The following is a 15,578-nucleotide window of genomic DNA, read 5'->3' on the forward strand; positions in this document are numbered from 1 at the left end:
GCTTCTTCCTGGTCCTGCAAAGATTTTTGAAATTCTTCTCAGCTACATTCGCACCTTCTGAGAGTAAGAAGAGAAAGCAGCACTTCGATTTTGGCCCTCAGCAATATAAATATCTAACATTGCCTCTTTGCCTGCCCCCCTGACGCAGAAGCACAGGGGACTGGCACATCTTGGGTGTGAAAGTGTGAAGGAATGTCTGGAGGACAGTGCATGTTCGTCCTTCAGTAATGGAATTCCATCATTAACAAAACATCAAAAGGACTCAAAGCAAGGTGCGTGTTATGACCAAACCTTTTCTGGGTTAGTGCACCCTGCCCTGCTCAGGGAATCGTTTGCTTTTATGCTCGCATTAGTAACACACCGTCATCTCAAAGTCAAAACAATTGCTGAAGAATGACAAGGACAATCTGCAAACTTACTTGAACAAACAAGTGCCACCACTTCTCAAACTGCTTTTTAAAGGAGTTTAAGAAGTGGTTTGAGAAGTGGTTGTGTCAAGGATTTCGGAAAGGCTTATTATGGGATGTGAAAAAACCCTGATGTCCCCTTGGTATCTGTGTATTGGAAAAATCTGAAACTCACTTGACACAAAATTGTAAACGTGTAGAAAAAGATAAATGGAAGCAGTGAAAAGCAGAAGTCCTGCTCGCAGCAAAAATACTTTGACAAAAGAAGAGGTCAGTAGGTTACACTGTACTTTGCATTAAAGAAAAGATACCTCCCATAGACCTACTCCTTTCAAAGTTGCTGTGGCCTTACAAATAAGAGCACTTTGTTTAAATATGTGGATATTTTGAATACTTCCTTTTGCCAGAACAGGGCTGTCCTCAAAAACGAAAAAAAAAGTGCTTTTAAGTGTAAAAAAGGGTTTCTTCTCAACTTTACAAAGCATACCCTCCTCCAGAGTGAGCGCACTTAAAAGACATAGTAACAGGAAACTTACTTACTTACTCTCCGTTTCAAACAAATCGCTTTTGTTTGACTGAAAAACCATCTCACTGTACGAACTTTTTCCATGACCGCAGTAAACTACAACTCCCACCAGCCTCATTTCCGTCTTGAGAACATTCCAGCCAATCAGAAACCTTGTGGATTTATGGTAGCTATCTGGGGCATGGGGCCAGCGCGTCTAGCCAGCTCAAAGTGCCACGACTTCACAGCAGACCGAGGATTCTCCAGCGGAGTCAGGAGGAGAGCACTGGAAAAAAGACAAGTTAGCCAGATAGCTGGACATATTGGTAGCTTTGCCCAAAAGCCACTTCATCTATAACTCGACCTCAGTATATTCCCTTTGAAGCGAGCAGACGTAGCGTTATCAGCGCCGGGGTAAGCGTGGGATTCTTGGAATTTTTTTATTCATTGAACCATCTTTAGCTAGCTTGGAAAGCTGTTAACTGCTAGCCCCTAAGAAAACTACTGCCACAGAAACAGACCAGACGGAAGTTATTTAAAATGATTTTAGACCTTTTTCTCGCTAACTGTTTAGTCTGCATTTTTATTACAGCTTGTGTTGTCCATTTTTGTTGCGTAAGCGACGCTTATTGTGCAGGACATTAGCCAATTTCATTGATTCATAGTGTTAGCTGCAGTGCTAGCTGGTAAGTATTGATTAAAACCATATAAAATTTAAAATAAATGAAATACTTGGGGCATTTGCACATCACTGTGCTTTAATGCGCGGCACGTGAAATAGGGTGTTCATAACGGTTTGTAAACTTTGAATAATCCCTTTCACTTGTGGTCTTGGAATAAGCTTTAGGATTAGCTTGAATAAACTATCTTTTAAGTTATTGAAGTCGATGTGTGTGTATTAGATTATGGGGAACAAGTAAGCTGTTATTATATACATCTTTTTAAAACCTTCATGACTTATTCAATTTCACGCCTTTTATCTGAAGACAGTTTCAATATCTTCAGTACACCCTCTATGAGAACCACTATAGCCATGAATTAAAGTCAGATATCTTAGGCTCTGTCTTAGGGATGTGTTTTTCGTAACAAAGTTGCACTTCTATATAACAGTTGGGGTCGAGTTGGCTTTCTTTCAGTCCTCTTCTTCAGTTCAGCCTGAGTAAAGATGCGCTGATGTGTGACATTACAGATAGGAGGCAGGGCCGTACCTTCCCCTTTGAGTCTAGCTTATAGACCCTGCAATGAACAGGGACTCTGGACTCTTACTCTGCACTTTTCCTTTCCGTGTCACGTTGCTTTGTTTTAAAACAATAAACCTCTACATGTGTTGGCTTCTTGTGTTCATGCATTTTCTGTTAAGATAACATTTGTTACAGATATAAATGATAATTCTGCTAGAATAAATCAAGGTGTTTTAGTGACCCGCAAAAAACAGTCAGCCAGCTGTCCTATACTACTGCAGGTGAAATGTTCTGGTCTGTGAGAAGAACTTTTAAGAGCTTTGAAGAAACAGCTGAATACTCTTGAAGGCATTTACTTTAACCACAAGTCAGCTTATGGAAATCTCTGCATTTTCTGTGTGTATTACATTGGTTTGTAACCATTTTTGATATGATTGATCAATTTTTTGAGCATCTGTTTCAAAAAAGTTTTTGATTTTTGCTTCAGAAGATACCGTGCCCAAAAGTATGGGCCTATTCTGTTATAAAAATACAGTAATCAAAATGATAATTCTAATGTTAAAAAAGTTAATGGCTTTAAATGACACTTTGTCTGAGGTTGTCGCACTTGCATTCAGTGTTAAACTGACTGTATGAGATGCAAATAAATGTGAAAAAAACACATTCAACCCGAAAGTAAGCAACTATTTGGTTTCAGAGTTTAAGATTTATTGTTCTGCTTTCTGTGGCCACAAGTTAATGGACTTGACAGTGACACCTTGAGGCCGTTTGAGGTAAAAGCTAGGATTGTTTCTCCTAAGAGAGTAATTCTGTCTGATCAGTTGCTTTGTTAATGCAGCTAATGTTACTTACATTTTTTCTTTGGTAATATTACAATTTATTCTGAGTATGAATGACAAAGTGAACCCCCCCCCCCCCCTTTTTTTTTTTTTCCAGGTTTACTAAAATTTAGCCATGGATATCTATGACCCCCAGACCCTTGGGATTATGGTTTTTGGTGGATTCATGGTGATCTCTGCTGTTGGGATTGCCCTCGTCTCCACCTTCTCCATGAAGGAGACCTCTTATGAGGAGGCCCTGGCTAAACAGCGCAGAGAACTGGGTAAGACACAGTCTGTTCGCACTGAGAAAAAGAAAAAGGACAAAGTGTCTGAGAAGAAGAACCGTGGAAAGAAGAAAGATGAAAAGCCCAATGGGAAGATCCCAGAGCAGGAGAAAACTGAAGACGTTTCTGAAGGCGATGCTGACACTGACGCTGACATAGTCAGTGAGGGTGTAACTGCGCCAACTGTAGCTCCTTCTGTTTCTGAGCCTGTCTCCACTTTTGAAGTTGCAGCAGAGATGCAGCCCAAGTCTGCTGCTGAACCAAACCCAGCTCCTGAGCCCTCACCTGCACCTTCACCTAAAGAGAAGAAGAAGAAGCAGAAAGTGGCAAAGGTTGAGCCAGCCTCAACCCAGTCATCTGTAGTTGTGTCTGAACCGATCAAGTCCTCTGCAGCTTCTGCCGTAACCCAGGCTCCATCCTCTGCCCCGACGAAGGTAACTGCTCCATCCTCTGCACCTGCCCCGACCCAGGCTGCCCCAGCATCAGCCAAGGCCGCTCCTCCACCTGCTTCAGCCAAGGCCGCTCCTCCACCTGCTTCAGCCAAGGCCGCTCCTCCACCTGCTTCAACAAAGTCTGCTCCTGCTCCAACTTCTACAACAGCCAAGTCCTCTTCAACCAAATCTTCCACTTCTGCTGCTCCTGCATCAGCTAAGCCTGCCCCTGTCACATCCAAATCTGCTCCAGCACCAACCAAGTCTGTACCAGCTCCATCTAAAACTGCTCCAGTGCTGGAGGCTGTCACTAAAGATGTCCCGGTGATGGCTGTGCCCCTGGTGGGATCCCAGCAGGCTCCCTCTGTTGCAGCAAAAGCACAAGAACCCAAGAAAAAGGCATCGAAGAAGAAGACTGAGCCTGGTAAGCATTTATATTTTAGAGATCTCTGATTACTGTGTAGTGGATGTTGCAAAATGTAGAATTATTAATCGTATTTTAATATTTATATCGTTTAATTTTAAAGTTATTAAAGAAAGAGGAATGGCTCCAAAACAGGTGGTCTACACACGGTAGATGACAATGCACATAGCTCAACAGAAACCGCAGCTTTAGTTTCAGATATGACTACAGAGCTGCACTGGCTGCTTTTTATTATGCTAATATGTCCCTTCATTTCCCTCACATATGTCTTTCTGGCATCTTTTACCTCTTCCAAAGAGATGTGAGGGAGAGATGAATGGGAATCCTTGGTTCCAGTGCTGGTGATTTTCTGTGTGTGCATACAGAATGCTTTTTAGGATGCACATGTTTCCTTGCTCTAAGCTCCTCTCGAAGCCTCCTCCCTGCTCTTTTTGAGGGACATTTAAGGGACTGGTCCATCTTCGGTGGTGGAGGAGGAATACGTTCACATCAGTGTAAAAAAGAAGATCTAATGTTGTACATGTTTCAAAATGAGAAGTACACACTGTCTTTACTTCCTTGGTAACCCTTCATATGTTTTAGATATCATAATTTTTTTCTGGGAAGCTGGTTGTTTGCTCTTTGATTAACTCTACAAGCAGATATTCTTTAATGTAAACAAGTCATTGTTTGCTCAATGCAAAGGCCTGCTATTATGGTATGCAGCTATCTGCTGTTACTGTTACAGTTTCTACAATAGACCTTCTCATTTAAATCAATGGAAATGGCAGGAACTACATTAGCCATAACACTGGTTGTTGTAGTGAGAGTTTAATGTTTAAGAGTTGGCTTGCATACACATACTTACACTCTAAGTCAGGAATAACTTGTCAGTACTGATGAACTTGAGCTGTGGACTTGTGGAAATAGTGCCAATGGCAGTGGTGGGTAACGTCTGGCACTCAGCTCTGGAGGGCAGAGAGCACACCAGCTTGTCCAAACACTGTTGCTCTGTTTTGTTAACTTACAAAGCCTCTCAGTGCTGCTGACAATGAGAAGAGAGGTGGGGTCGGCTTTCTCACTTGCCCGAGGCTTGTCTCCGCCTGGTGCCACAATGCCCTATTATTTTGCCATCTGAAAATGCCCAGGGCCCCAGACCCAAAGGACATGTTGTAGCATTGTCCTTTTCCTAAGGCGGTGTGAGAGAATTCAGTCACCTTTGTCTAGAGCACTTTATTTTAGATATTAAATAAATTCTGAGTTTATCTAATTCTTCTGCATTATTTTGTGTTTGCCTTTGCAGTTGCAGCAGTGGATTCTGCCGATGCTCCGCTGTACCTGCCCTATAAGGCCCTGGTATCCACCATCAGCAGCATGGTGTTCAGTGAGGGAGAGGCACACAGGCTCATCGAGATTCTGTCTGAGAAAGTTGGCATCATCCAGGACACCTGGCACATGGTATGGAACAGCAGAGTCAGTGAAGGAAAAGCCTCACATAAGAACATAGTTCACTGAATACATTTGAGAGTTGAGGAAAGATTCATTCTTTTGCATCTCTCTGTGTTTGTGTGTTTAGGCCACTCAGAAAGGAGACCCAGTGGCCATGCTGAAGAAGCAGCTGGACGAGCGAGAGAAGCAGCTGGCAGCAGAGCAAGAGGATGCTTCTGCAGTAAAGAATCGTCTTCGAGAGCTCACCAAGGTCAGACATAGAAGAGTCTCAAAAACAGCAGGTCTGCTCGATAGCCTTGTTTGCTGCCCAGTGAGACTATTATTACTCATAATATGGACGAGAATCTTTGCTGCATTTAAATCCTTATTATAACTAAGCCTGAAAGTGTGGTTTGGCATTGTGGCAGCAGATAAAGAAACTAAATTAAAAGGATTAATATCCTGTTGCCATGACTGTGCACTGACAGCTGCACTATTCTTCTTTTGTCCTGAGGGTGGCACTATTGGAAAGCTAACTTGGTCAGGTTACGATAGAGAAAAAAATCTTTAAGATGCAGGGGAAGTAGTTTCACTTTGATTTGGTAGCCACTGCTCTGTTTCACACTGTATTTTGATATATATTTTTAAAAACCTGATGGGTAGGTGCTAAGTGAGCGGTAAAGCCAATAATATGTTCCAAAATTTATAATCCTCTCCTCTCTCGTGAGATTGATGGACAGTTGGGGAGATTTCATTCTTAAGTGACTTGTTGTAACACAATGAACGTGAATCCTTTCTCTGATTGTGCTGTCCATTTATCAGGAGTTGTCTGCTGAGAAGGCCAAGGTGGCCAGCGTAGAGACGAGGCTGAGTTCTCAGCTGAGTAAGAGAGAGCAAGAAATGGTTGCTCTGCAGGCTCGCATGCAGGCCAGCTACCAGGACCACGTAGCCCAAACACAGAGACTCAATGCAAAGGTCAGTTTAATACACATTACATTGAATTTAAAAATAAAACAGGTATATTTGTGTTTGCGTTTTATTATTTTATGGTTCTCTGAGTTTTCTGACTTAGGTTTAGTTTACTCTTGAAACACATTAAACATTACTCTTGTGAAAGAGCAGTAGCACCAGGCTTTATGGTTTCTTTAGCAACATTAAAATAATCTTAAAAATGACTGCAGATCCTAAGCCTTCAGGACCAGCTGGAAAAAGGCCCCAATGCCCAACTTGCTCGCCTCCAGCAGGAGAACTCCATCCTGCGTGATGCGCTCAACCAGGCTACTAGTCAAGCCGAGAGCAAGTGAGTTTTTACCAAACGCTGACACGGTAACTGACTAGTATGGGGCAATAAGAGATTTTTACCTCTTTATAAATACATTAAGTTTTAACTTCAGTACAGTGTGTACTGATTCAGATTCTTTGTTATAACAGGTCTGAAGGTTGACTCATGCTTGAAAGGCATGTGTCTTTACTCTTGAGCTGATGTCTGTCTCCCCTCTGCCCTCAGACAAAATGCAGAGCTGGCCAAGCTGCGACAGGAATGTGCAAAGTTAACCAAGGAACTCGGAGAGAAGATGGAGAGTGTGCTTTCAGATGAGAACATAAGGAAAGGGCTGGAGGCCAAGGTCTCTGCTGCTGAGAAGCAGCTCTCACTGCTTCAGGTTGGCCGCATTATCTTTATTATCACTACATAAGACCTGATTTATTTATTTTTTTCCCCTGTCTGTTTTGCTAAAGCATTTATTCTAGCTTTTTTATATAATATTGTTTCTGCAGCGAGTTAGTGTCTGAGCATCTACAAAATGCAAGCCTAGGCCTTTCCCCACCAATCTCTAGACTCTCTAATGTTAAGGGACATCTAATTGCCTTGTAATCATAGAGCCTAGGGCCAAGAATGGAATGCAGCTGTAACAATGACGGGGGCTGTAGGTGCCAGCTGGAATGCGTTCATGTCCGAGCTTCGCTCCTCCCCAGCCTGTTGTAATCGGCCATAAAAACGTGACACCATTTCCAGTTTCCAGACAGGAAGTACAACAGTGTGTTTTGGTCTGTTAATTTCCTTGTTTTATGCACTATCAGCCCACACAGTCCCACTCATGGAATGCTGCTGCTCTGAGCTATTACTGGTAATGTGGAACAAGTGAGTCAGCACTTCTCACAAGTCAAGTGTGCTTTTTGTTTAATCATTTACTTACTGCCCTCCCAGCAGTCTAAAGTCTTTGTACATATTATGCAACAAGTCACGCTCACATGATGAAAGAGTTCTATTTTTTTGGACTGTGACTATCAACAACATGGAGACAAAGGAAATTCTGTCATTTCCTAATCAAATCTCCTCCTGTGATGCTCGTAGAAAGAACTGCTTAGCTTAGAAATAAGATGTCTGTTTAATGTAACTGTTAATATTTTTTCTTTTTGTGACATTTTCTGTTGGCTCTTTCTTTTTGTGGAACTTTTAAGGACGCATATGACTCAATGCTGTCAGTTACAAAAAACGTTTTAGTGATACTTTGCTGCCCTCTGCTGTTTATAACAACTTGAAATATCTTCTTCAGACCAGCCACGCAGAGAAAGAACAGGCATTGCAGAGGAAATTGGAGGAGGTGTGTGAGGAACTCAGAACAACACAGAGTAGAAATGGCAGCCTGCAGGCAACTTTGGACAAGGCTCAACAGGACAGTGGCACACTCTCAGGTCAGTGAGCAAAGGCTATCATATTTAAGTGTTGGCATTTTTTGTCAGTAGTTTAAATAGAAAAACTAATCTTAGACAAATCTTAGTCAAAGTATTTAAAGCTAAAGATTAACATGCAAGTTTTTATTTCTACAGAGTTTCAAGTATGTGTTAAGAAGTTGGAGGCTGAGCTCAAGGAGCGTTCTGCTCAGGTGGATGCCTTCACTGTCCAGCTGGAGGAGACAAAGAAAGAGAAAAGACAGCTTGAACAGCAGGTGGCGTCAATCAACTCCCTGTTGGAGGCCAGTCAGAATAAAAAGGAGGAGGATAACAAACAGGTAAATACATTTTAAGTTTGACCTCTATGAAAGAGATGACGAATACGTAACCACACCTAAAATTGCTGACTAGTATGTAGTCACACCTAAAGATGTTTGTTATTTTTACATTTTCCAGGTGAACTCTGAAGATGTGGAACGTCTAAAGATCAGGTAGGTGTTTACTCTTCCTCTCTCATAAATCAATATCACATCCGATGCTGGTTTATTCACTTTCTAAATATCACGCTCTTATGTACAGCTTGCAAGAGAGAGAGAGCCAGTTAAATGTGCTTCATGAGGAACTGAAGCAACTGCAGATAAAGAAGGAAGCTGCTGTAAGCACTGCATGCGTTTGACATTTAATTTGTTACCAAAAAGTATCACTTCTCAGTTTCTCAGGACAAATATAGATCGCAAAAAATGGGCTAATGGCAAATAATGTTCCCTTTCAATAGGAGAACACTATTGCTGAGCTTGAGCAAAGAAATAAGAGGTAAGGTGCTTTATAATTATCTTGGGCTAATAGAAAGTGCAGGTTGGTTTTGTTATGATTTATACCTCTGTGTAAATTGTGTAACCTTTTAGTGAAGATGCCAGTCAGGTCACGTCACTTCAGGATGAACTCAAAAACCTCAAAGAAGAAATGGTGACACTGAAGAACACACAAGTAAGCGTTCCTGTTGATGTGCATGATTCTGCTTTTAGAGCTGCCCAGAAGGAAAAAAATTGATTTGCATGTTGTTCCTGTTTCAGCAGTCAGATGGCTCTGCAGAGCTTGCACTACTACAGAACAGGTAATGCACTTAAATGTTGCTGTTCTGCCTTAACAGGCAAATCGTACACACTCAGGTTAATAAGTCTGCCACATGTAAAGATCAGCCTCACACAAAATTAGGTCAGTTATTTACATCTGTTTTGTCTTTTGTTTGCTTTAATAGTTTGACTGAAAAGGATGCTCTGGTCACGTCATTACAAGATGAACTGAGGGTAGCAAAAGAGAAGGTTGCCACTCACGCGGTAAGTCTTTTCACCTGCTGGTGGCTTATCAGCGGAAACCAGTTTGCTGTCGGTCACCTTACTGATAATGTCGTTCACTTCTTAAACAGAACACTGCGGCAGAACTGGCAGCTTTTCAAAATGAAACCAAAGAAGCTCTCCAGACACTTTTCCCACAGATACCTGTAGAAACAGAGCAGGTAAGAAAGGGGGATTTCACTGGGAGAGTTGCTGAATGAGCTTTTTATTCCAAAGCAGGTGGTGCCTGTGACTCATTTGTGTCTACTTTTTCTCCTCTTAGTTAAACTGGTTAAAAGTGTTTACACAGAACGCTCAGGGAGCTCTGAGCCAGCAGAGCCAGGAGTCTCAGTCAAGCACAGCACATTCAGTAAGCCACTTTACACTGTTTCCACATACTGGTTTAAAGTAACCTGGCAGAAGAGGTTGTGAATGTTTGTGGTTTGTTATAGGAGTTGCTTGAGAAATTGAAGGAGGCGCAGGAAAGCCATGGTTCCCTGCAGGCTGAATGTGAACAGTACAGGACAGTACTGGCTGAAACTGTAAGTTTCTAAAATCCAGTGGTGAATTGCGGATTACAAAGTTGTTATGGTCCATCTATAGATCTCTCCATTTCTCCTTTAGGAAGGAATGCTGAAACATCTTCAGAAGAGTGTGGAGGAGGAAGAGCTCGTATGGAAATCCAAGATGGCTAACTCAGAGGAACAGCTGCAAGAGGTAACTAATAATACCTACTAAAGATTTTATCTTTATCTTGACTTTAAAAACAATGTCACTTTCAGGGGTTTTCACCTTGGATAAGTTCCCTTAAATTATTAAAAAAACAAAACTAATTTACGGTATCTTGTTACATTGCCAGGCTTTGCAGAAAGTCAGTAAGCTGGAAGCAGAAAACCAAAGTATAGAACAGGTGAGGATTTCTCCACTCTATTTAAATCACCTCCTGGGGGTAAATTGGCAGGTTTTAAGTTTTAAGTTTAAGTCATTTTTTTTTCTCTACAGTTGAAGGAGCAGATGATGCTTCTGGAAGCCCAGCTGGAAAAGCAGACAGACAGTCATCTAATCTCAGAGGAGATGGAGCAGGTACACAAGCAGCTAAGATCTTTAGCAGGCTTACTAGAATTGTATTATATGTATATTAAATGATAGAAACTTGTATATTACTGGCATAGTTTTACCTTTATTCTTGCATTCAGGCTATACACCTGGCTTCTTGACTAGTTAAAAAACAACTTCCATGCATTTATTATAGTGCAAATGTAACACACTGATGTAGAAGTCTCAAAAACGTACAAAAGCTTCCTTTATCAAATATGATACATTAAGAGTTAAGGGGTTAAGCTGGAGAATATCTAATGATAAATTTGCTGAGTTATCTGTTCATATTTAAAATGATGTGTTCATTTACATCTTTTGTTCCACTTAAAACAACAACACTAACATTGGCTCCTGTCTGTGCTCTGCTCTGCGTTCAGCTGAAGCTGCAGCTGTCGGAGTGTCAGAGCCAGCTGGATTTGGCCCGGAAGGAGGCCAAGGCACACAAGGAGGAGCTCGCACAGGTGACTACGCCGTCGTGACTCACTTTCCCATCATCTAGCCAATAATATGTAACGCATTCTTATGAAAGTGTACTTGAGTTGAGAGGAGGGAATTTTCGTTAAGGAATCCATGCGACTCATGACTTCACATGCAGAACCAGCTCAGTAAGCTGTCACTGACTTATGAGTGCTGAGCGAGAGATTCATGGATGGAGGTTACGTAAACAGTGACGAGCGGCGGCTTCCTTTTTCAGGTCAGAGAGCAGCTGAGCGAGATCACGCTGCGGGCCCAGCAAGAACAGAATGGCCCGGCTGAGGCTCAACCCACTCAGGTCAGGGTGCAAATGTCACCCTTCACTTCCTGTTAGAGAGTACTGGACAGTGACATGAACAGCTTAAATAAATCTCCTTTGTTTTTTTTAACATTTCCTTCACAATTGGGTTTGGTTCCATTTAATAGGACATTGAAATAAAATTTGCAAGGGTACAGATGTGTGTTGTCATGTGAATTAGAAACACATTTGGTCATTTCCTTCTCCTAAATGAAGGATGTTCCATGAAAAACAAGTACTGATCACTCCGATATAGTAGGGCTGTAATTCCGGTCCGTCCAGTACTCCTCCAGCAGGGCAGCTGTTTATGCTAACCACTGTTTGCACTAACAGAGTGAGCCTAACTCTTAACTGCTGCTGATTCTCCACTTGCATGCTCACCTCTGTTTTGTTTCCTGATATTTGTTTATATGTTTAAAAGCCCAGAAACCTCGTGTTTGATTTTAGTCTTTCACCTAGAAACAGCGAGAGAAAGTACTAACTCGGTCCACAGGTTGAGCAGCTTTGATTTATGTATGTTGGTGTGTGCACAGTGCTGGCACTTTAACAAAAGAAATGTTTGTTTACGCATCACTGTGCTGCTTATTAGTGTGTGTGTGTGTGTGTGTGTGTATTTATAGTGTGCCTCTGTCTGCCGCCAGGTCCAGAACGAGTTGAGCCAGACGGCAGAGAAGCTGCATGGGGAGGCGACCCACAGGCAGCAGCTCTCAGAAGAGTATGAGAAGGTATCAGCTACAGTCTGTGCAGTATTTATGTTCTTCTTACACCTTTACGTTTCTCTTAAGTTCGCAGTGGATAACAGAGATGTGTGCTGTCAACTTCCAGGCCCAAAAAACTGTAGCAGAACTTCAGGCTCAACTGGATCTTTTAAAGGATTCCTCAGAGTCGCCACAATCCGACACTGAAGATGTAGCTCAGCTGAAGGTGCGCAATGGCTACAATAGCGTTTTGTTAGAAAATAGCAACCACTGTTTGTTTGTTTTGTTTAATAAACAAAAAGGGCGACCGTGGTTCAGGGGATTGGGAAGCTCATCTTGTAACCGGAAGATTGCCGGTTCGATCCCCAGCTCTGTCTGTCTTGGTCTACCGCCTACTGGTGATGGCGCGATATAGCAGCCTCGCTTCTGTCAGTCTGCCCCAGGGCAGCTGTGGCTACAACTGTAGCTTGCCTCCACCAGTGTGTGAATGTGAGAGTGAATGAATAGTGGAATCGTAAAGTGCTTTGAGGGTCTCAAAAGTGCTATATAAATGCAATCCATTATTATTATTATAAAAACTACTGATATGGTTGAAACTGTGCATAAACATACAGATATAGCGAGCCTAGTGTGAGCATATTACATGAATAGGGTTGTAGTATTTCATAGGTGAGTGTGTGGCAGGGTTACCGTATAGGCTGGGTGAGTGCTGGTCTATTATAAATCTTTAACCCTGCAAAGTATGTCAGGATGACAGTGGCCCTGCTTCTAACAACAAAGAGACTTGATTGTCATGCTGTCTACACACCAAACAGTGCAGAACAAAAATACATCACCTGGCTCAGAATAGTGCAGCAAAAGAACAGTATAAAGAGGTCATGAGTCAAGTCACTTGACTTGATGTAGAACATGGAATGAATAAGGAAGAACAAGATGTGCAAATATGTATAATATATAATAAAAAAGAATACACCTGTTTATAAAAACATGTAAAGCTCTTTCAAAGTGGTTTTTTTTTACCTTAGTTCATTGGTGTCATGTTTGCTCCTGGTTGTTTGAACAGGAGCGCTTGGCAAAGGAGAAGAAACTGTCCAAAGACCTGGGCCAGGCAGCCACTAAGCTCCAGCAGCTTCTTAAAGCTACTCAGGAGCAGCTGACCAAAGAGCGGGAGACAGTGAGAACACTACAGGAGCACCTGGAGAACAAGGTGAGTAAATGCACTCCCAGTGTGTACGCTCATAACCTTTTGTTCTTACATATCTTCATGCTACCATTTCTCATATTTCTTTTCAAGGGAGAATACGTGGAACTGAAGGAAGGAACGTCTGTGTGAGAGGAAGTTCACTGCAGACACTACAAAACTGCCAAATATGCCTTATAATTACCATAGTTATGCATTCCAAAAATTTCTTTTCTTGTACTGTAGTTAATTGCATTTATTGCAGCTGTAGGAATCAAGTATTTGATATTTTTAAAAACATTTCAAACTAAGATTAGAGGAGATAATCCTGCTGCAATCTTTATACCACATTCCCTCAACAACTCTGGCTATGTCAGAAGTTATTTATCCCCCTGCCTTCTATTTCTGACATTTCCCCCATAGTTCAGTGTTAAAAGGGAAACCGAATGTACGTCAAACGTGCATCAACCTGTGCAATTACTTTGTATGTCTTTTCTATGTGGTTGAATGATGGGAACATAATGTGGTTCATCAGTGCAGGGCCTGCTTTTCCTCTGTAGCTGATTGCCATTAACACACATTGAATCTGAATTTGTATGAATGAATAAACTACAGTGTTGGCACTCTGTAATTGTGTTCAGTGCGTGTGTGTTGTTGCTGCAATGCAGTCAATGTAGGCAGGAAGCGAAGCATAATGGCACATTTTTAGATCCGGTGTGATTAAAAACCACATCTTCAGTCATGTGTCCTCCACAGTACATTTACCTTATGGCATTCAATAGAGTTTTTATTTATGTTGCACCAATTCTCACAACAGTAGTCCCTGGCATTGCACTACTGTAAAGGACCTTATGGTTTTATAGAGGAAAACTACAATTTCTCTTTGTTTTTCCTCTAATTATTCTTTAAGGAAAGGTTGGTAAGAAAGAAGAACATGATAAGTTTTGACATTTGGCTTAAGACCACTACACTCTAAATCATTGTGTCAGGCTTAAAAGCTGTTTGCCAAACCATTGCTATGTGGAGAAAGACTACTGCTATCTACCAGGAAGTCCTGTTAGACAGCAACATGCTCCGTGTACATTTGTCATACAACTGAATGCAGATGTGAAATCCAGCCATAGTGCTCAGACTAAAGCCACCTTTAGGGGAAAAAAAGGTGCCACTGTATTTTCTTAAAGCTTTAATTTCAATAAAACTGTTAGAATTCCCCCAAGAGTGTTTGGCTGTTTCCTTTATGACCACTTCAAGGACTTTACGGAGAGTAGAGTCTCTGAAAAAGAGACTAATTTCATTTTTAGTTCAAGTAATTTTCAAAGTGAGAAAGCTCACTGTGCGACTTCTTTATAAATTAAAATGAACTATAAATCTAAATGTAGTCAAAGCCTCACTAATTGCGCTTACAATAAGAGATGTCAAAGTTCCGAGGACTGTTAAACTACCCATCTGCCGTAAATCACTTTGGAAAAAAAAGGCGTCGCTGCCGCGGGACTTTTTTCAAATCGCCGTGCGTCGTTAGTTCCCTGAAAGCAAAACAGCCAATCACGAACCGACCAGAGCGCCCCTCTTGTTCATCCAGTGTCGTACAAAACCCCGCCAAATTCTGGTGCGATGGTTTCTTTTAGCCCCAATACTCAAAGAGCCACCTGCCTGTGTTTCAGGTCCACTGTGGTGCATGCACTTATTGGTAAGTAGACAGAGGGGGGCCAGGCGGTGCTCCCACACGGCTTTAAAAACTGCTTCCTGTTTTCACAAATCAAGTGCCGGAATTGGATTATATTTTGTAATCGAGATCCCCGAAAGTCTCATGACGTTTAGAAACATTCACTCGTTGTTCTTGTGGGAAATCTCGACAATTTAAAGTCGAAGACAACTCATTTTTGAATTACGAGGACGTGACATAATATGCAAGGAGCAGTTCTTAGGGATGCGATGCTACAACTACTAATCAGCAAATATTATCGCTCGGTTTGCTATACATCCAGGCTCAAGCTCTCTTGATTATACATTTTTAGTTACTCCCACCTCTTAAAAAGCACCCACTTTTCTACCTGTCATATCCTGAACACTGAAATATGATAGTTCATACCAAATCATAATTACACCGGTAAATCAAAACAAGAGGCAAAGAAAAAGATCACACAAACATTGCATTGAGTTTATTTGACAACACAACAGTGCAGCAATTCCAGTGATTTTTGTTTTTCCCTGTACTATAAACTCCAGGTGTCCATCAAAGAAATACCCCTAGGAATATTTCGGTCAAACTTAAATACCAGCCATTTTGGCACTACAGTAGGTTGTTAATGTTGTTTTACAGCACGTTTGCTTTTTTGTTGTGGAGAAATATTAAAAAAGGAAGA

At 41.6% G+C, this 15,578-nt stretch overlaps 1 protein-coding gene across 3 annotated transcripts; it reads left to right on the forward strand.

Moving 5' to 3' along the window:
* Positions 1–1,111: 1,111 nt before the first annotated feature.
* rrbp1a (ribosome binding protein 1a) lies at positions 1,112–13,846 on the forward strand. 3 transcript variants are annotated; one of them, XM_085182060.1, is made up of 27 exons: positions 1,112–1,326; positions 3,030–4,053; positions 5,336–5,490; positions 5,609–5,731; positions 6,283–6,435; positions 6,642–6,760; positions 6,968–7,121; positions 8,016–8,154; positions 8,290–8,471; positions 8,590–8,624; positions 8,713–8,788; positions 8,909–8,946; positions 9,039–9,120; positions 9,210–9,247; positions 9,392–9,470; positions 9,560–9,649; positions 9,751–9,837; positions 9,920–10,009; positions 10,092–10,184; positions 10,327–10,377; positions 10,470–10,550; positions 10,943–11,026; positions 11,260–11,337; positions 11,979–12,062; positions 12,163–12,261; positions 13,099–13,242; positions 13,330–13,846. In XM_085182060.1, exons 2-27 carry the CDS (start codon positions 3,048–3,050, stop codon positions 13,366–13,368), a joined length of 3,399 nt encoding a protein of 1,132 aa, XP_085038186.1. In that variant the 5' UTR covers positions 1,112–1,326; positions 3,030–3,047; the 3' UTR covers positions 13,369–13,846. The 3 variants fall into 3 exon arrangements, with proteins under 3 accessions (XP_085038186.1, XP_085038185.1, XP_085038187.1); XM_085182059.1 differs by having other exon boundaries at positions 1,113–1,326; positions 9,207–9,247; XM_085182061.1 differs by lacking the exon at positions 11,260–11,337 and having other exon boundaries at positions 1,113–1,326; positions 9,207–9,247.
* Positions 13,847–15,578: the final 1,732 nt, after the last annotated feature.

The sequence above is a fragment of the Neolamprologus multifasciatus genome, chromosome 13, assembly GCF_963576455.1.
Source record: "Neolamprologus multifasciatus chromosome 13, fNeoMul1.2, whole genome shotgun sequence".
Classification (NCBI taxonomy): domain Eukaryota; kingdom Metazoa; phylum Chordata; class Actinopteri; order Cichliformes; family Cichlidae; genus Neolamprologus; species Neolamprologus multifasciatus.

Coding starts and splice junctions, on each gene's coding strand:
- rrbp1a (XM_085182059.1), top strand. CDS start 3,048: ATGGATATCTATGACCCCCAGACCCTTGGGATTATGGTTTTTGGTGGA. Junction 8,625..8,712: donor GTGGAACGTCTAAAGATCAG/GTAGGTGTTTAC, acceptor TCTTATGTACAG/CTTGCAAGAGAGAGAGAGCC. Junction 9,248..9,391: donor CTTGCACTACTACAGAACAG/GTAATGCACTTA, acceptor TTGCTTTAATAG/TTTGACTGAAAAGGATGCTC.